The sequence below is a fragment of the Salmo trutta genome, chromosome 12, assembly GCF_901001165.1.
Source record: "Salmo trutta chromosome 12, fSalTru1.1, whole genome shotgun sequence".
NCBI classification, from domain to species: Eukaryota; Metazoa; Chordata; class Actinopteri; order Salmoniformes; family Salmonidae; genus Salmo; species Salmo trutta.
Window position 1 is genome coordinate 87,836,927 of NC_042968.1, and position 20,817 is coordinate 87,857,743.

Below are 20,817 nucleotides of genomic sequence, written 5' to 3' on the forward strand. Positions count from 1 at the left end.
TACTCTTTAACATTTTGTATTTATATTCTACAATTTGTTTCTATTTGTCTTTGTTACTTCTTTTTGATATTTATGAGTCTTATTTTTGTATATATATTTATATTTACATAGTTTTAAACGTTATGATTATTTATTTGTGTTGTTCCAAATGTCAACAGATGGAGGACTGAAGAGATGCTTTTGAAATGGAGTCCTCTGATGTCTGAACTGGGAGGGACATTTCCCTCAGTATTAAATTGATTCAAGACACATCTATTACTTTTTATCGTCTTTGTTATTATTGAATCCAATGGTTCATCAATAGAGGGAGGAGGCTGTGTGTTCTTCAAACATCTCAGGGAACTCCTGTCTTATACAGGGCACCATACAGGAAGGTAGAATATTTGTACATTGTTATATTAGCAGAACACTGCTTCTACAGTATTATGTGAAAGATGGTTTATTCTACATTAAACATTGCTTCTACAGTATTACATGAAGAATGGTTTATTCTACATGAAACTGTTACACCTGATAGTTATCAAATCAAATTGTACTTGTCACATGCGCCAAATACAACAGGTGTAGATCTTACAGTGAAATGCTTACTTACAAGCCTTTAACCAATAATGCAGCTTAACCTCTCTGGGGTATGTGGGACGATTTCGTCCCACCTACGTAACAGCTACTGGAATTCCAGTGGCGCGATTTTTGAATCGTTAGAAATACTATAACTTCAATTTCTCAAACATATGACTATTTCACAGCTATTTAAAGACAAGAATCTCGTTAATCTAACCCCACTGTCCGATTTCAAAAAGGCTTTACAACGAAAGCAAAACATTAGATTATGTCAGTAGAGTGCCCAGCCAGAAAAAATCTGACACCCATTTTTCAAGCTAGCATATCATGTCACATAAACCCAAACCACAGCTAAATGCAGCACTAACCTTTGATGATCTTCATCAGATGACACACCTAGGACATTGTGTTATACAATACATGCATGTCTGTTCAATCAAGTTCATATTTATATCAAAAACCAGCTTTTTACATTAGCATGTGACGTTCAGAAAAAGCATAACCACCGCAAACTTCCGGGGAATTTACTAACAGTTTGCTAAATTACTCACGATAAACGTTCACAAAAAGCATAACAATTATTTTAAGAATTATAGATACATTACCCCTCTATGCACTCGATATGTCCGATTTTAAAATAGCTTTTCGGATGAAGCACATTTTGCAATAATCTAAGTACATAGCCCGGCATTACAGGGCTAGCTATTTAGACACCCGGCAAGATTAGCCTTCATCAAAATCACATTTCCTATAAGAAAAATGTTCTTACCTTGCTTGTTCTTCATCAGAATACACTGCCAGGACTTCTACTTCAATAACAAATGTTGGTTTGGTCCCAAATAATCCATCGTTATATCCAAACAGCGACGTTTTGTTCGTGAGTTCTAGAATGCTTTTTCACGGTCCCGCGCATGGCGCGTTGGCTTGTCAAAAATGTCTAAATATTCCATTACCGTACTTCGAAGCATGTCAACCGCTGTTTAAAACCAATTTTTATGCCATTCAACTCGTAGATTAGTGATAATATTCCGACCGGGAGTATGCATTGAGCCTAAACAGCCGAATAAAATTTCTCCTCAGAAGCGACTCATGCACGCGCATCATTCAAAGGTCCTCTCAGCATCCACTTACAAAAGGCGATAATATGTTTCAACCTGAGGCTCCCTCGTAAACCTTCAGGGTTTTCGCGGGCTCTGAGAGCCTATTGGAGCCCTGGGAATTGTCACGTTACAGCTAAGATCCTTACTTTTCAATAAAAAGATGCAAGACGCACGACTCCTTGTCAGACAGGGTACTTCCTGCTTGAAACCTTGTCAGGTTTTTGCCTGCCATAGGAGTTCTGTTATACTCACAGACACCATTCAAACAGTTTTAGAAAATTCAGAGTGTTTTCTATCCAAACCTGAACAATAATATGCATATTCTAGCTTCTGAGTTGGTGTAGGAGGCAGTTAAAAATGGGAACATATTTTTTCCAAAATTCTCAATACTGCCCCCTACCCCAAACAGGTTTTAAGAAAATAAAAACATAAAAAAGTAAGAGATAAGAAAAACAAATAATTAAAGAGCAGAAGTAAATAACATTAGCGGGGCTATATACAGGGGTTACAGGTACAGAATCATTGTGTGAGGGCACCGGTGTTGAGGTAATTGAGGTAATATGTACATGTAGATATAGTTAGAGTTATTAAAGTGGCTATGCATAGATATTAACAGAGAGTAGCAGCAGCGTTGAAGAGAGGTAGGTGGAGGGCAATACAAATAGTCTGGGTAGCCATTTGATTAGCTATTCAGGAGTTTTATGGCTTGGGGGTAGAAGCTGTTTAGAAGCTTCTTGGACCTAGACTTGGCGCTCCGCTACCGCTTACCGTGCGGTAGCAGAGAGAACAGTTTATCACTAGGATGGCTGGAGTCTTTGACAATTTTTAGGGCCTTCCTCGAACACAGCCTGGTATAGAGGTCCTGGATGGCAGGAAGATTGGCCCCGGTGATGTATTGGGCTGTACGCACTACCCTCTGTAGTGCCTTGCGGTCGGATGCCGAGCAGTTGCCATACCAGGCAGTGATGCAACCCGTCAGGATGCTCTCAATGGTGCAGCTGTAAAACCTTTTGAGGATCTGAGGACCCATGCCAAATCTTTTCAGTCTCCTGAGGGGGAATAGGTTTTATCGTGCCCTCTTCACGACTGTCTTGGTGTGCTTGGACTATGTTAGTTTGTTGGTGATGTGGATGCCAAGGAGCTCGAAGGTCTCAACCTGCTTCATTACAGCCTCGTCGATGAGAATGGGTGCATGCTTAGTCCTTTTCCTCTAGTCCACAATCATCTCTTTTGTCTTGATCACGTTGAGGGAGAGGTTGTGCCAGGCCGTGCAGTCATGTGCCAGGCCGTGCAGTTGGAGAGGTCGTGCCAGGCCGTGCAGTCATGATTGAACAGGGATTAAAGGCAGGGGCTGAGCACCACCCCCGAGGGGCCCCCATGTTGAGGATCAGCGTGGCGGATGTGTCGTTACCTACCCTTACCACCTGCGGTAGCGAGGAGGTCATAGAGAGTATGATCACACAGTCGTCCGGAACAGCTGATGCTCTCATGAATGTTTCAGTGTTACTTGCCTTCAAGCGAGAAGTTATTTAGCTTGTCTGATAGGTTCATGTCACGGGGCAGCTCTCGGCGGTGCTTCCCTTTTTAGTCTGTAATAGTTTGCAAGCTCTGCCATATTGGACGAGAATCAAAGCCGGTGTAGTACAATTCGATCTTGGTCTTGTATTGATGCTTTGCCTGTTTGATGGTTCGTTGGAGGGCATAGCAGGATTTCTTATAAGCTTCCGGGTTAGAGTCCCGCTCCTTGAAAGCGGCAGCTCTACCTTTTAGCTCAGTGCAAATGTTGCCTATAATCCATGGCTTCTGGTTCGATAAATTCCTTCTTTATATCCCCAAAATGTCAATTTTTTTGGCGCGTTTGATTCAGAAATACACCGGTTCCAACTCGCCCAAAATCACTACAAGGTATCTAATAAGTTACCTGTAAACTTGGTAAAAAATTTAAAACAACGTTCCTAATCCAACCTTAAGTATCCTAAAACATATATAATCGATACAATTTAAGACGGAATATATTGTGTTCAATAGCGGATAAAAACAACATGAAGCGCGCTCCAGGTTGTGCGCAACAAACTAGAGTCCACTTGGCTTGATACTTAGAAAGAACAGACGTACTTCTTAATTTCTCAAAAGAAAAACATCAACCATTTTATAAAGACTGTTGACATCTAGTGGAAGCCATAGGAACTGCAACCAGGTTCTTCATAAATATAGTTTTCCATAGAAACCGAATTGAAAACACAGTGACCTCAATTTGTTTTTCCTGGATGGTTTGTCCTCGGGGTTTCGCCTGCCAAAAAATTTCTGCTATACTCACACACATCATTTTAACAGTTTTAGAAACTAGAGTGTTTTCTATCCACATCTACCAATTATATGCATATCCTAGCTTCTGGGCCTGAGTAACAGGCAGTTTATTTTGGGCACGCATTTCATCCGGACGTGAAAATAGTGCCCCCTAGCCCAAAGATATTTTAACAAACAGATTACCGACCATTTCGAATCCCACCGTACCTTCTCCGCTATGCAATCTGGTTTCCGAGCTGGTCATGGGTGCTCAAGGTCCTAAATGATATCATAACCGCCATCGATAAGAGACAATACTGTGCAGTTGTATTCATCGACCTGGCCAAGGCTTTCAACTCTGTCAATCACCACATTCTTATTGACAGACTCAATAGCGTTGGTTTCTCAAATGACTGCCTCGAATGGTTCACCAACTACTTCTCTGATAGAGTTCAGCGTGTCAAATCGGAGGGCCTGTGTCCAGACCTCTGGCAGTCTCTATGGGGGTGCCACAGGGTTCAATTCTTGGGCCGACTGTCTTCTCTGTATACATCAATGATGTTGCTCTTGCTGCTGGTGTTTCTCTGATCCACCTCTACACAGACGACACCATTCTGTATACTTCTGGCCCTTCTTTGGACACTGTGTTAACTAACCTCCAGACGAGCTTCAATGCCATACAACTCTCCTTCTGTGGCCTCCAACTGCTCTTAAATGCAAGTAAAACTAACTACATGCTCTTCAACCAATCGCTGCCTGCACCTGCCCGCGCGTCCAGCGTCACTACTCTGGACGGTTCTGATTTGAATAAGTGGACAACTACAAATACCTAGGTGTCTGTTAGACTGTAAACTCTCCTTCCAGACTCACATCTCCAATCCAAAATTAAATCTAGAATCGGCATCCTATTTCGCAACAAAGCATCCTTCACACATGCTGCCAAACATACCCTCGTAATACTGACAATCCTACAGATCCTCGATTTCGGTGATGTCATTTACAAAATAGCCTCCAACACTCTACTCAACAAACTGGATGCAGTCTATCACAGTGCCATCCGTTTTGTCACCAAAGCCCCATATACAACCCACCGCTGTGATCTGTACGCTCTCATTGGCTGGCCCTCGCTTCACACTTGTCTCCAAACCCACTGGCTCCAGGTCTTTCCTAGGTAAAGCCCCGCCTTATCTCAGCTCACTGGTCACCATAGCAGCACCCACCCTTAGCACGCGCTACAGCAGGTATATTTCACTGGTCACCCCCAAAGCAAATTCCTCCTTTGGCCGCCTTTCCTTCCAGATCTCTGCTGCCAATGACTGGAACGAACTGCAAAAATCACTGAAGCTGGAGACTCACAGATAACTGCACCTGTACATAGCCCATCTGTAAATAGCCCATCTAACTACCTCATCCCCATGCTGTATTTATTTATCTTGTTACGTTGCACCCCGTATCTCTACTCGCACATTCATCTTTTGCACATCACTCCAGTGTTTAGTTGGTATATTGTAATTACTTCGCCACCATGGCCTATTTATTGCCTTACCTCCCTTATCTTACCTCATTTGCACACACTGTATATATTATTTTTCTACTGTATTATTGACTGTATGTTTGTTTATTCCATGTGTAACTCTGTGTTGTTGTATGTGTCAAACTGCTTTGCTTAATCTTTGCCAGGTCGCAGTTGTAAATGAGAACTTGTTCTCAACAAGCCTACCTGGTTAAATAAAGGTGAAATATTTTTTTATAATAAAATAAATATGAGCTTAGGGATGAGACACACAGGTATGTCAGGGTGAAAACTACGACGTCCCTAAGTTGAAGATAACAGAGGTTATAACAACGTCGGTAAGAAAACTGTTGAAAGTGAACAGATTCATAGGACCAGCGCTATTGCTAAAACAGTATATCCAGGCCGTTTGTTAAGAAATTATACCGCATTTATGCAAAGAGTTATGTGACATTAGAATACTTGTGTTACTGGAGCTAACAACGTACTTGGTCGTGTGGAGGTTCCTGGCCAGGTAGATAACAGCCATGATGGAGTTAGCCATGATCATCACAGCATAGGCCAGACACCAAAACACATGATAGTATTTGATGGAAACCGTTGATGTAGAAATATCACTGGCGTTTTGAATGTAGCACTGTAAGAGATTAGGACTGACTGCTCGTAAGCCATGGTCCAGGAATCTAGGGGGGTCCGTGGGCATGCTCCTCTGGGTAGTTTTCCTTTGTAAAAGCAGCTGTTAATTGGTCATTGGAATCCTGGGAGGCTTAGGTCTATGACCAAGATGGAATTAAAATAAAATACAAATCTCAAGTCAGGTGTAATGAGGATGCTTTGACTGTTGAATTAACTTGACTACTTGATTTGAAGTCCAAGATCATTGTCATATATCGCTTAATATAATCAGGTAAATGTTTTCACCTTCACAATCTTAAGCTAACAAGAGGTATGTTTTTGCCCTTTTCTTTAACGAGGGTAGGGCATAACCCCACATACCCCCTGAATTCAAGCCCTGGTTATAGGATGTCTATGGTGAAGTCATCATGCAGGGGTTGGCTGACATACAGGTATCTATATGGTAGCTTCTCTAGCCAACAGGGATGGACACTCACCTGGGCCAAACACTCACCTGGGTGTCAACAGGTCACACAGGTCAACCCTAATACTGTAAGAGATATTATAGTAGAATGCATCCCCCAAACAACTACCACGGGGTTCCCAGTCGAGCCTGGTTACTCTCTAGGGTCTTTTTCCTTCTAGGGTGTTTTTCCTTCTAGGGTGTTTTTACTGGTTCTAATGTACTGCTTCTCCTTCTGCTTGCTAAGCACTTTGTGAAATTGAGATGTAGAAGGGACTTTATAAATAGATTTGATTTGTATTAGAGTTTTCTCCAGCCTTTTTATTATGACATTTTCTGTATGGCTTTAAAGGCGTATAGACAATAATATAAATGTTTAATTTAAGAAAAACATACTTTTTTATTTAGTTGAAACAACAATTATTCACTATGGCAGATACAGTATATCTTACACAGCATATCGTTTGAAAACAAGTCAAATAGAGATATAAATAAATAGTAACACTTCATGTTGATTGGTTCGGCACCACAGCTCTCTGTGCTCCTCTTTTACCAAGCAGCTTCTTGGCCGATTCCTTAAACTCCTCTGTCTTCAGAACATATATGATGGGGTTGAGCATAGGCGGCAGCACCGAGGTCAGAGAGAGGTTGATGATCCGGGCGTTGGTTGGTATGATTGAGTAAAGGAAGTATGTGAAATTAATAGGCAGGTAGAATATGGCTACGAGTATCAGGTGTGAGGTACATGTCTTCAAGGCTCTGACTCTGAGAGAGGGAGAAAGAGAGAGAGGGAGAGAGAAAATTAGAGAGGGAGAAAGAGGGAGAGAAGTAGAGAGAGGGAAAGTGAGGGAGGGAGAGAGGAGTAGAGAGAGTGAAAGTGAGAGAGAGAGAGAGAGAGACAGAGACAAAGAGAAACAGAGAGAAACACAGAGACAGAGAGACAAAGAGAGAGAGACAGACAGAGAGAAAAGGACAAAAGTGTCAGTACAGAAAGTGATTATCTATCCAGTTCAATGGGATTCTCAGTATTTCCAGCATTTATCACTATAACAACATAGACTATATATACAAAGGTATGTGGATTCCCCTTCAAATTAGTGGATTTGGCTATTTCAGCCACACCCAGGTGTATAAAATTGCATGGCTGTGTGCTCGATTTTATACAATCTCCATACACAAGCATTGGCGATAGAACGGCCTTAATGAAGAGATCAGTGACTTTCAATGTGGCACTGTCATAGGATGCTTCCTTCCAACAAGTCAGTTCGTAAAATTTCTGCCCTGCTAGAGCTGCCCCGGTCAACTGTAGGTGTTGTTATTGGTAATTGGAAATGTCTAGGAGCAACAACGGCTCAGCCAAAAAGTGGTAGGCAATACAAGCTCACAGAACGGGACCGCTGAGTGCTGAAGTGTGTAGTGTGTAAAAATCTTCTGTCCTCACTACTTAGTTTCAATCTGCCTCTGGAAGCAATTAACTGTTCTTCGGGAGCTTCATGAATTGGGTTTCCATGGCTGATCAAGTGCAAACAAGCCTAAAATCACTGTGCGCAATGCCAAGTGTCTCCTGGAGTGCTGTAAAATTCGCAGACATTGGACTCTGGAGCAGTGGAAACACGTTCTCTGGAGTGATGAATCACATGTCACCATCTGGCAGTCCGACGGACAAATCTTGGTTTGGCAGATGCCAGGAGTACACTATCTACCCCAATGCCAAGTGGCAACTGTAAAGTTTGGTGAAGGACGAATAATGGTCTGGGGCTGTTTTTCATGGTTCGTGATAGGCCTCTTAGTTCCAGTGAAGGGAAATGTTAACGCTACAGCATACAATGACATTCTGGATTCTGTGCTTCCAACTTTGTGACAACAGTTTGGAGAAGGCCCTTTCCTGTTTCAGCAACAATACCCCAGTGCACAAAGCGAGGTCCATACAGAAATGGTTTGTCAAAATCAGTGTGGAAGAACTTGACTTGCTTGCACAGAGCACCTTTAGGAGGAATTGAAACACCAACTGCAAGCCAGGCCTAATCGCCCAACATTAGAGTCCGACATGACTAAAGCTACTGTGGCTGAATGGAAGCAAGTCCCCGCAGCAATGTTCCAACATCTAGTGGAAAGCACTCCCAAACGAGTGGTGGCAGCAAAGAGGGGACCAACTCCATATTAATGCCCATAATTTTGCAATGAGATGTCTGACGAGCAGGTGTCCACATACTTTTGGTTCTATAGTGCATATCTGAGACAGCACAACAATCAGTATCAGAGCTATATGTTTAGGTATATAAACAAAATATCTGTCTAAATCTCTGACTCTGATCAGTATGACTTCTCACCTGTCCTGGGGCAGTGTGATGGTGAACAGGGCGTGTGTGATACAGATGTATGATGATATGATGAAGACCATAGGGGAAAAGAGGACTATAGAGATGAGATATGCCATCACTCTGTTAGGGACCACATCGGAACAGGGGGCCGCCAGACGGAACAGGGGACCGTGGTCACAGAAGTAGCTGTTGATCACCAGAGACCTACAATACAATAAATCTTCATTGTCCATATATTACAGTGATCACCTGCTAATTTATTTTTCCAGCACCCGGCCCGTGATTCAAACCGGTAACCTTTCAGCAACAGGTTCACCTCCTCAGCCACCTACCGACAGAAGGAGAGTCGGGTGATGAGGGACACAGCCAGCAACACCAGGAACACAGCAAACCCCCAGGCAGCACCCGTCAGCTGGAACATGGACCTGTGAGTCACCATCATATGGTACCTATATGGACAGTGGAAAGAAGCTGTTAACAAGGATTTTAGATGCAGTGTATTAATATATCAGGTTGAATTGTCAGTGAAAGCAGATATATTATTATCACACAAGGGGCAATTATGAAGGCCTTTTGAATTGTATTTTATTGAATTATTTGATTTGATGTACTATCTCAAACCTGAGTGGGCAGCAGATGGCCACCAGTCTGTCGTAGGAGAGGATGGTGAGGTTGAAGGACTGCATGTTGAGGAAGAGGAAGATGAAGAAGAGGCTAGCGAGGCACTGGTTGTAGGAGATGAGCTGTCTGCTGAACAGGAACGTATCCAGGAGCTTGGGGACCAGGGCAGTGCTCCCACACACGTCTACGAAGGCCAGGTTGAACACAGCAATGTACTTGGGGCTGTAAGGTTAAGATCGTGACTTGATTATCTCCATGGAAAAATCTTTGTTTGTGCACTAGACACAGGACATAGACAATTACAGAGAAGGTAAATACAATCCATCAGTGAAGAAGTAGACAAAAAGTGCAGATCCTAAATATCTGTCCACTGTCATCTGTAATGTGTAAGTTATCAACTATAGACCATCCAGCTGGACCTAATGGTGGTTTTCATTCAGATGCCTTATTGAGAGGCAGGCCGGTAACCAGGAATACAGTTGAAATCCAGAGCTGATGGGGGGAATCTAAAAGGAGTTAACTAGCAGTCAGTGCCCCTGTGATGCTTCAGCTTGTGTTGTGTGTGTTGTGGTTCATCTGGTTGGGTTCTGGGACTGCAAAAATATAGTCCAATGAAGGTAGAATTATGCTGTATTATTACCACTGAGATAAAAGAGGACTGATTACCTGTGGAGACTGCTGTCCATGTAGATAACCATCATGACGAAGATGTTGCCCACCTAGACCCAATACACACACACACACACACACACACACGAGATACCATGACCCAAAATGTAAATACAGGTAAGCTCATTTTTCACTCTTCATTTGTCACTCGTTGACAATGGGTGGCGCTATAGGCCCCCCAGCTGAAAGGATACTACACCATATCAGGTTCTTAATTTCAAAAAACATATAAGTGTGCTTTCGATAGGAAAGTGAACCCTTTTCTAGCTTATCAAGTGGATCAACTAGCTGACGATGGCGATACTTAATGACCTGGACCAGAGCTAGTTTGTAACAGCCTGGATCACAGCTAGTTTGTAACAGCCTGGACCACAGCTAGTTAGTAACAGCATGGACCAGAGTTAGTTTGTAACAGCGTAGACCAGAGCTATGGACTAACCAGGGAGATGATAAAAACGAAACAGAGGAAGACATAATAGTACTCCATGTGGGGGATGTCGATGAAACCACTGATGAAAAAGTAAGGGGGTCGGATAAAGGTGTCAATGTTCTCTGTCTGGTTAGGGTCAGAGGTCAGGTAACTCATCCTGACTGGTGGTGTTATCAGTGATTCCTCCTGGCTCAAAATAATCTGTGGAAATATAAAATAAATACATCACTGTTTTTTAATTCACCTGTTGAGACATTGTAATGCGTGAAACATCATCAGTTCAAAGGTAAATATCCAAGTTCAATTGTCTATTTTTTTACGCAATTACATTAAAAACACTAAGAATACAATTCTTTTAACTGACAACAAAGTGTAAAATAGAATCCATTTGACTTTTACCTCGGATACAGTTAAACAATTCTAATGAATAATCCAAGGAATAGCACTGTAAAGCTGATATTGGTTTCACGTTCCCTCCATTAGAATAACACTTACCTGTTGGTCCCACATACTGTATAGTCTAACATGGTACAACTACATACTGCAGAAACTAAGTCTTACCTGGTCTTATCACAGACTGGATCCAACTGGTGATGTGTGTTGGACTGAAGACCAATTTGTGGTGCTGGCTCTGAGTCCACCTCCACTGTTATACCGGCAGTCTCATGGTGAATCTATAGTAGGGTGTCCCCTGTGGGCCACCGTACTTGTGTATGACATGCCTAGATTGAGTGAAGTAGACGTGTCAGAGATGAATACCCTTGCTGTTGTTGTATGATTGTCATAGGACACATCTCAATGCCCTTCTGGAACTACCAACCACACAGGCTGCGAAGAGAGAGCAAGGAGGAGAGAGAACGAGGAGGAAAGAGAGAGGAAGGAGGAGAGAGAAAGAGGAGGAAGCAGAGAGGAAAATAGGAGAAAGCAGAGAGAAAGCAGAGAGAAAGAGGAAAGAGAGAGGACTTTACTTTTACTACATTCCTTAAGAATTTTTTTTACTTTTTACTCTATACATTTTACTCCAGGATGATTAATAGATCTCTATTTATCTGTAGTATCATAGAGGATGATAACTAGACCTCTATCTGTAGTATCATAGAGGATGATAACTAGACCTCTATCTATCTGTCAACACATGAGTCTCCTACTGAGTACACAGTCAGTCTAATGAGAACTTATGAGGACCGGCTTGTCCACATAGCTTAAAAACGTTCTCTGCAGATGAGAGAAGGAGAGAGAGAGCAACTCATGTGTAAGCAACAGGCCAAACCCAGCTAACAACAAACGTTCCCACAATTTTAGAGAACGTTCCCTTAAGAGTCTCATTATGTAATTAAGTAACATTTTCATAGGAATGTTCCCGTGATGTGCAAGGATTTTTTTCAAGAGACCAATCCCTTAATGTCAAGTAGAACTTACCCAGAACATGATATGAATATTCTAGAAAAGTATCATGAGTTCTTTTCAAAAAACGTTCGTATTGTTTTTGTTGAAAATAACATTACACATCACGTCTTGTTGCTGTTGCTGAGCCAAAGTTCTGTTGACAAAGTTAGGGATACCCACACAGTGCTTTTAAGATAGTGTTTTCAGATTACATATGACACACATGATTACATTGTGCATGTTTAGTTAATCAGTCATTATTATTCAACATGTCCTCACAATCTCTTAGTTTACGTTACTCTGACCTTCCTGCTACGCCACCATATCTGTTTATGGTATCAATTATTTGGACTATTCTCTCATTATTGATTTTCTTTACTTATTTCAGAAAGAAGAAGAAACCCCCTGTCGTGTCTTTGGCTATGCCGGATTAAGTAATATGACATGTTATTCTATAAAATCCTTTCTCTGTAATTTATATTACCTGATTAAGCTAATCATGTAAATGTAATTAACTAGAAAGTCGGGGCACCACGGAAGAATGTTTATAGAGCCGTTATCTTCCGAATAAACTCTTAAAATACTTTGTAAAATATTACATCGATAGCCGTCCTCTTAATCATCTTATTTTCAGTCTCATAATGAAAGTTGTAAATTCTTGGCTAACAAGTTGAATCAGCAATACAAAATTGGGTTTAATTATTTATTTACTAAATACCTAAACTAATCACACAGAATTACATATACACAGAATACAAATGATGTCATATAGAAAACGTCCCTGGTGGACGGAGCCGACATTTGTTACACATAGGAAGGGGGTTGGCTTAAATGAAAGAGCGGGAAGACTTAGGAACAAAGAAACAGCAGCTATGCTATCGTAAATACATTATCTTATGCATTCTAAATTACCGCCCATTTGGAAAAGGAAAATGCAATAAATATTTACTCTGAACTGCGCTTCGGTAGATTGGTCGTAGATGCTGGCCGGGTTGGCCAACAGATCTTCCTATCCTCGGAAGAATGTCAACGGTGGTAAAGTGGATACGTGGTGGTATCTTCGTCTGTGGTTGTTAGACTGGATCCGTCGTCCGTCCTTTCCTAGTCCACATCTACAGCGGCCGCTGCTAACTCAACGGCTAGGAAGTATCACTTCTGTAGTGAATAAGCTCAAAGTTCATACCATTCGCCACCAAAGCTCACGCTTAGTTCTGTACTTGACATGTGTGTCCTTATAACGCAGAGGCTGCAGACCTCACGTAGTGGAACAATGGTTATCTTTTCGTCAAAGGCTTATATAGTGGAGAGGGGGAAGGATGTGTTTCATCGTTTATAACCCCTGTCTCTTCACAGGGGCGGGCCACTGATCAAGCAGGGCACTTTCCCTATGAAAACCCAATTCTCTCATTTGGAAGCTAAAATTACATTTAATCTCCTAACAAACAATTTCAATATCAAACATTTCAATTGCATAACAATTCCATGTTACTCTGATAACTAGAGGGTGTATACTTTCCCAGGTACAGTTTATGTCGTCCTGTCATCAGTCATAATGTCTCAGATGACAACCGAACTGACATCCATACTCATTACGTTCCAAAGCATATTTCCAACTGGTTTTATTACCAAAATATGGTTCCTTTTCCCCATTTGTTTGATGTTCCCTGACTCTCTATATTTAACACAGGCTATTCAACAGTCCTTCAGTAGGGTCAGAAAGAGAGGGGAAGGGAGAAAGGTATTTATGGGGGGGTCATAAACCTTACCCACAGGCCAACGTCATGACACCCCACACTGCTCTTACTAGTATCACTGCTCTTTATTAAGCTTTATGTATCGGCAAGGCCTTCGTCAGAGCTTTTTGAGTGTTTTTAATTTGGGGTTCATCTTTTTTCTCAACTTATTCAACTGTCACCATGTACCTGCAAAAAATATAGCTCAGATGTGTCTTTTAAATGACTTATTTCAGCAAATGTTGGTGGGGAATATGAACCTGTTTTAATGATCCTCCCGAATATCTATGATCAATAAAATATTTTCTTGAGTGTACTTTTAACAGAGTTGGGATTTATTCAATGTGCATTCACCCTTTTACTTCCACCTATCAAGTTGTTTCAGAGTGCCTAGTGAGGAGGGGTTAGGGATTCTTCTGGACAGGACCTAAATGTACTGGCCTAATAACCACATGCCCTAGAGATATGCCTTATACGGACAGTGGTCAGAGCGATCATTGGTGCTGGTGGCCTGGGTACGCGACACGCTAGGGGAGTCACCCTACTATCACATATGTTAAAAAGATTGGACCCTTTTTTTCAATTTTCACCTAAAATGACATACCTCAATCTAACTGCCTGTAGCTCAGGACCTGAAGCAAGGATATGCATATTCTTGACACCATTTGAAAGGAAAAGCTTTGAATTTTGTGGAAATTTGAAATTAATGTAGGAGAATGAAACACATTAGATCTGGTAAAAGATAAACAATACAAAAAAACATGCATTTTTATGTTCCATGATCTTTGAAATGCAAGAGAAAGGCCATAAAGTCACATAGGAGTTTAGGCCACCAGATGGCAGCAGTTTGTGTGCAAAGATTCAGAACATAGAACCCAATTCCTACATTTGAATATAAAAATTGATTTTACTAAACAAAACTATGCTACATTAAATCTCTGGGACCCTCAGGATGACAAATCAGAGCAAGATTACTGAACGTAAGTAAATTGTTTACCTTCAGAGGTAGAGGTTAATGTTATAATATGGCAGCAGTTACACCACACTTATCTGAGCTAATTAAAATTAATTTCTCTTTTTACATTTGGGAACTTTACTGTCCAATATCAAACAACCAAGAGGTAGGCTCTCTCTCCCTCAGTTGTCTATGTACATCAATCTAGACGTTCCGCTAGCGGAACACATGTTCCAATATCCAATGATGGGCGTGGCGCGAAATACAAACTCCTCTAAAATCCGAAAACTTCCATTTTTCAAATATATGACTATTTTACACCATTTTAAAGACAAGACTCTCGTTAATCTAACCACACTGTCCGATTTCAAAAAGGCTTTACAGCGAAAGCAAAACATTAGATTATGTCAGCAGAGTACCCAGCCAGAAATAATCAGACACCCATTTTTCAAGCTAGCATATAATGTCACAAAAACAAAACCACAGATAAATGCAGCACTAACCTTTGATGATCTTCATCAGATGACAACCCTAGGACATTATGTTATACAATGCATGCATGTTTTGTTCAATCAAGTTCATATTTATATCAAAAAACAGCTTTTTTACATTAGCATGTGACGTTCAGAACTAGCATACCCCCCGCAAACCTCCGGTGAATTTACTAAATTACTCACGATAAACGTTCACAAAAAAACATAATTATTTTAAGAATTATAGATACACAACTCCTCTATGCACTCGATATGTCCGATTTTAAAATAGCTTTTCGGTGAAAGCACATTTTACAATATTCTCAGTAGATAGCCCGGCATCACAGGGCTAGCTATTTAGACACCCAGCAAGTTTAGCCTTTACCAAACTCCGATTTACTATTAGAAAAGTTTGATTACCTTTGCTATTCTTCGTCAGAATGCACACCCAGGACTTCTACTTCAATAACAAATGTTGGTTTAGTCCAAAATAATCCATAGTTATGTTCCAACAGCGGCGTTTTGTTCGTGCGTTCAAGACACTATCCCAATGGTAAATAAGGGTCATGCGCATGGCGCATTTCGTGACAAAAGATTTCTAAATATTTCATTACCGTACTTCGAAGCATGTCAACCGCTGTTTAAAATTGTAAAAAAGCGATAATATTCCGACCGGGAGTCGTTGAATCCGTTCAGAGAAGATAGAATAAAATCATGGTGTGGTATCGTGCACGAGCATGAATCCCTTTGTCCGCTGATAGACCACTTAGCAAAAGCGCTCGTGTGTTTCAGCCAGGACTTTGAATTACGTCATTCATAATTATATGCATATTTTAGTTTCTGGGCAGGAGTAATAATCAGATTAAATCGGGTACGTTTTTTATCCAGCCGTGAAAATACTGCCCCCTATCCATAACAGGTTAATGTTATCCAGAGTTAGGTGAGCTCAATAGATAAACACTCTCAAACTTCTTCAGCTAGTTGGCTGTCAACATACCACTGATGAATGATAAATGATGGGGAGTAGTAGCCTGCTCGCCCTCTGCAGCTTGCCTGCCAATGCATGCTTGTCCCAACCAACGTTTTGACAACTGAATGGGAACTTGCCTGCCTGCTCATTTGATCAATGCTAAATCCATTTGATTGACAACTAGAGATATGCTAACTGTTGATAACATGACTAGAATAGCTAGCTAGCAAAGTGATTCACATTTCTTGCTAGTTAACCAAATGACACCTGCATCTGTAGCTGTAGCCACCGAAAAACGATATGGGGGGATAAAGTCGGTCACTCACCCACTCGTTCACGGACATGACATCCTCCCTAGCTAACATTAGCCCTTGTGTATTTAGCTTGCTAAATAAATAGATAAGCTAGCCTATTAGCCACATTACTCTGTCATGGAATTTTGAGTCAAATATAACCTACTGTTAAAACCTCATATGAAGGTTCGTTTTGAAGTTTAAACTGGGAATTTATATATTGTTTACTGATATTATGATTGTCTGTTTGATTCATATCTGCAAAGTAGTTAAAATGCTCGAATTTAAATTGTTTAAATAAGTAAATCAAATCAATGACGAGAGAATAGTCAAATGATGTAAGTTATAAGTTGAAAACACATCTTAAAAGCACTGTGTGTGAGTATATCAAACCTTGTCAAAAAACCAAGGTGCTATGAATGGACCAGGGCCTTCATGTGCATGGCAACAGTAACAAGGTGTAATGGGAAGAAAAACGTTTCTTTGTGCTGACAACTGATACATAGAAATGTTCTTGCAAAGTTCCCATGAAACGTGTCTTTGTATATGTTCGGTAAACATGGAACCATGTTCACACACACAACAATCAGGTATTATCAGTACTGTAATGTCTTACAGATTGCAGTGACACTGATGACGCTATCACACTTACAATGGCTTGTTTTTATTGTCACTAAGCTTCAAATAAAATAAATATAGCCATTTCATTAACAACAATGCACAGTGACGTAGTGCTCTTCTCTCATATAAATATTACCCATATTTTATATTTCTTTTTGTCTGTAACTTTACATGGATTTTGTAAAAGGATCCTTTAACTTCTTATGGGCAGGTGGGACGGTAGCGTCCCACCTGGCCAACATCCGGTGAAATTGCAGAGCGCGAAATTCAAACAAGAGAATTATAAATATTTAACTTTCATAAAATCACAAGTGTAATACATCAAAATAAAGATTAACTTCTTGTTTATTCAGCCGCTGTGTCAAATTTCAAAAAGGCTTTATGGCGAAAGCACACCTTGCGATTATCTGAGGACAGCGACCCGCATACAAAACCATGAAAAACATTTTTCAACCAGGAAGGTGCGACACGAAAGTCAGAAATAGCGATATAATAAATGCCTTACCTTTGATTATATCTTCTTCTGTTGGCACTCCAAAAGGTCCCAGTTACATCACAAATGGTCATTTTGTTCGATAATGTCCTTTATATCCATAAAAACTCAGTTTAGCTGGCGCGCTTCAGTCAATAATCTACCCAGTTTCCTTCCATCAAAATGCATACAAAATGAATCCCAAACGTTACTAATAAACTTTTCCAAATAAGTCAAACAATGTTTATAATCAAACCTTAGGTACCCTAATACGTAAATAAACAATAAAATTTAAGACGGAGAATCGTTATTGTCTTTACCAGTCACGGTTGTCGTAGGAAGGAGCGGACCAAAGTGCAGCGCGTGTGTCGATCCACATTTTATTTTCACTGTGAAACGATGCAATACATATAAATAACTGAATAACAAAACAACAAACCATGACGCAGAGGTGAAACATACACTAACTCAAAGACAAATCTCCCACAAACCCAGGTGGGAAAAACCCCTACTTAAGTATGATCTCCAATTACGGACAACGAGGACCAGCTGCCTCTAATTGAAGATCATCCCAAACATAACCCAACATAGAAATACAAAACTAGAGCATAACAACATAGAAAACTAGACTAGAAAACCCTCCTGTCACGCCCTGACCTACTCTACCATAGAAAATAACAGCTTTCTATGGTCAGGACGTGACATTACCAGAGAAAAATACCAAAGAGCGCGCTCTCATTCACGCGCTTGGAAAGACTACAGCCAAAATGGGAGCCACCTATAAAAACTACAATTTCTGGCTCATTTTTCCAAAAACCAGCCTTAAACTCTTTCTAAAGACTGTTGATATGTAGTGGAAGCCCTAGGAAGCACGTGGAGGCCACACACACTACTGAGCCTCATTTGCACTTGTTTTAAGGACATTGCATCAAAGTTGGATCAGCCTGTAGTGTGGTTTTCCACTTTAATTTTGAGTGTGACTCCAAATCCAGACCTCCATGGGTTGATAAATTGGATTTCTATTGATTATTTTTGTGTGATTTTGTTGTCAGCACATTCAACTATGTAAGATCATGATCATTAGAAAGCAAATTACGGACTCCTCTTTAAATCTGCGTATTCCTCCAAAGCTCCGTTGTCCTGAGTCTGCACAACCCTGCCAGGACCTAGGATCAAGGGAGATACTAAAGTGTTTTAGTACTATATCTCTTGACACAATGATGAAAATAATCCTGGCCTCTAAACCTTCAAGCTGCATACTGGACCCTATTCCAACTAAACTACTGAAAGAGCTGCTTTCTGTGCTTGGCCCTCCTATGTTGAACATAATAAATGGCTCTCTATCCACCGGATGTGTACCAAACTCACTAAAAGTGGCAGTAATAAAGCCTCTCTTGAAAAAGCCAAATCTTGAACCAGAAATTATAAAAAAAGCTCATCGGCCTATATCGAATCTTCCATTCCTCTCAAAAATTTTAGAAAAAGTTGTTGCGCAGCAACTCACTGTCTTCCTGAAGACAAACAATGTATACGAAACGCTTCAGTCTGGTTTTAGACCCCTTCATAGCACTGAGACTGCACTTGTGAAGGTGGTAAATGACCTTTTAATGACGTCAGACCGAGGCTCTGCGTCTGTCCTCTTGCTCCTAGATCTTAGTGCTGCTTTTGATACCATCGATCACCACATTCTTTTGGAGAGATTGGAAACCCAAATTGGTCTACATGGACAAGTTCTGGCCTGGTTTAGGTCTTATCTGTCGGAAAGATATAAGTTTGTCTCTGTGAATGGTTTGTCCTCTGACAACTGTAAATTTCGGTGTTCCTCAAGGTTCCGTTCTAGGACCACTATTGTTTTCACTATATTTTTTACCTCTTGGAGATGTCATTCGAAAACATAATGTTACATTTCACTGCTATGCGGATGACACACAGCTGTACATTTCAATGAAACATGGTGAAGCCCCAAAATTGCCCTCGCTAGAAGCCTGTGTCTCAGACATAAGAAAGTGGATGGCTGCAAACTTTCTACTCTTAAACTCGGAAAAACAGAGATGCTTGTTCTAGGTCCCAAGAAACAAAAAGATCTTCTGTTGAATCTGACAATTAATCTGGATGTTTGTACAGTCGTATCAAATAAACTGTGAAGGACCTCGGCGTTACTCTGGAACCTGATCTCTCTTTTGAAGAACATATCAAGACTGTTTCAAGGACAGCTTTTTTCCATCTACGTAACATTGCAAAAATCAGAAACTTTCTGTCCAAAAATGACGCAGAAAAATGTATCCATGCCTTTGTTACTTCTAGGTTGGACTACTGCAATGCTCTACTTTCCGGCTACCCAGATAAAGAACTAAATATACTTCAGTTAGTGCTAAATACGGCTGCTAGAATCCTGACTAAAACCAAAAAATGTGATCATATTACTCCAGTGCTAGCCTCCCTACACTGGCTTCCTGTTAAGGCAAGGGCTGATTTCAAGGTTTTACTGCTAACCTACAAAGCATTACATGGGCTTGCTCCTACCTATCTTTCCGATTTGGTCCTGCAGTACATACCTACACGTACGCTACGGTCACAAGATGCGGGCCTCCTAATTGTTCCTAGAATTTCTAAGCAAACAGCTGGAGGCAGGGCTTTCTCCTATAGAGCTCAATTTTTATGGAATAGTCTGCCTAACCATGTGAGAGACGCAGACTCAGTCTCAACCTTTAAGTCTTTGTTGAAGACATATCTCTTCAGTAGGTCCTATGATTAAGTGTATTCTGGCCCAGGGGTGTGAAGGTGAACGGAAAGGCTGGAGCAACGAACCACCCTTCCTGTCTCTGCCTGGCCGGTTTCCCCTCTTTCCACTTGGATTCTCTGCCTCTACCCCTATTACGGGGGCTGAGTCACTGGCTTGCTGGTGTTCTTCCATGCCGTCCCTGGGAGGGGTGCGTCACTTGAGTGGGTTGAGTCACTGACGTGGTCTTCCTGTCTGGGTTGGCGCCCCCCCTTGGGCTGTGCCGTGGCGGAGATCTTTGTGGGCTATACTCGGCCTTGTCCCGGGATGGTATGTTGGTGGTTGGAGATATCCCTCCAGTGGTGTGGAGGCTGTGCTTTGGCAAAGTGGGTGGGGTTATATCCTACCTGTTTGGCCCTTTCCGGGGGTTTCATCGGATGGGGCCACAGTGTCTCCTGACCCCTCCTGTCTCAGCATCCAGTATTTATGCTGCAGTAGTTTATGTGTCGAGGGGCTAGGCTCAGTCTGTCACATCTGGAGTATTTCTCTTGTCTTTTCCGGTGTCCTGTGTGAATTTAAATATGCTCTCTCTAATTCTCTCTTTCTTTCTTTCTCT

The 20,817-nt window shown here is 41.2% G+C and overlaps 1 protein-coding gene across 1 annotated transcript; it reads right to left on the reverse strand.

The window, feature by feature from the left end:
* Window positions 1–6,918: 6,918 nt before the first annotated feature.
* LOC115202787 (olfactory receptor 1361-like) lies at window positions 6,919–10,735 on the reverse strand. The gene is made up of 6 exons (XM_029766818.1): window positions 10,589–10,735; window positions 10,147–10,199; window positions 9,481–9,702; window positions 9,192–9,308; window positions 8,869–9,063; window positions 6,919–7,303 (listed from the first exon to the last, which is right to left on the reverse strand). Exons 1-6 carry the CDS (start codon window positions 10,733–10,735, stop codon window positions 7,045–7,047), a joined length of 993 nt encoding a protein of 330 aa, XP_029622678.1. The 3' UTR covers window positions 6,919–7,044.
* Window positions 10,736–20,817: the final 10,082 nt, after the last annotated feature.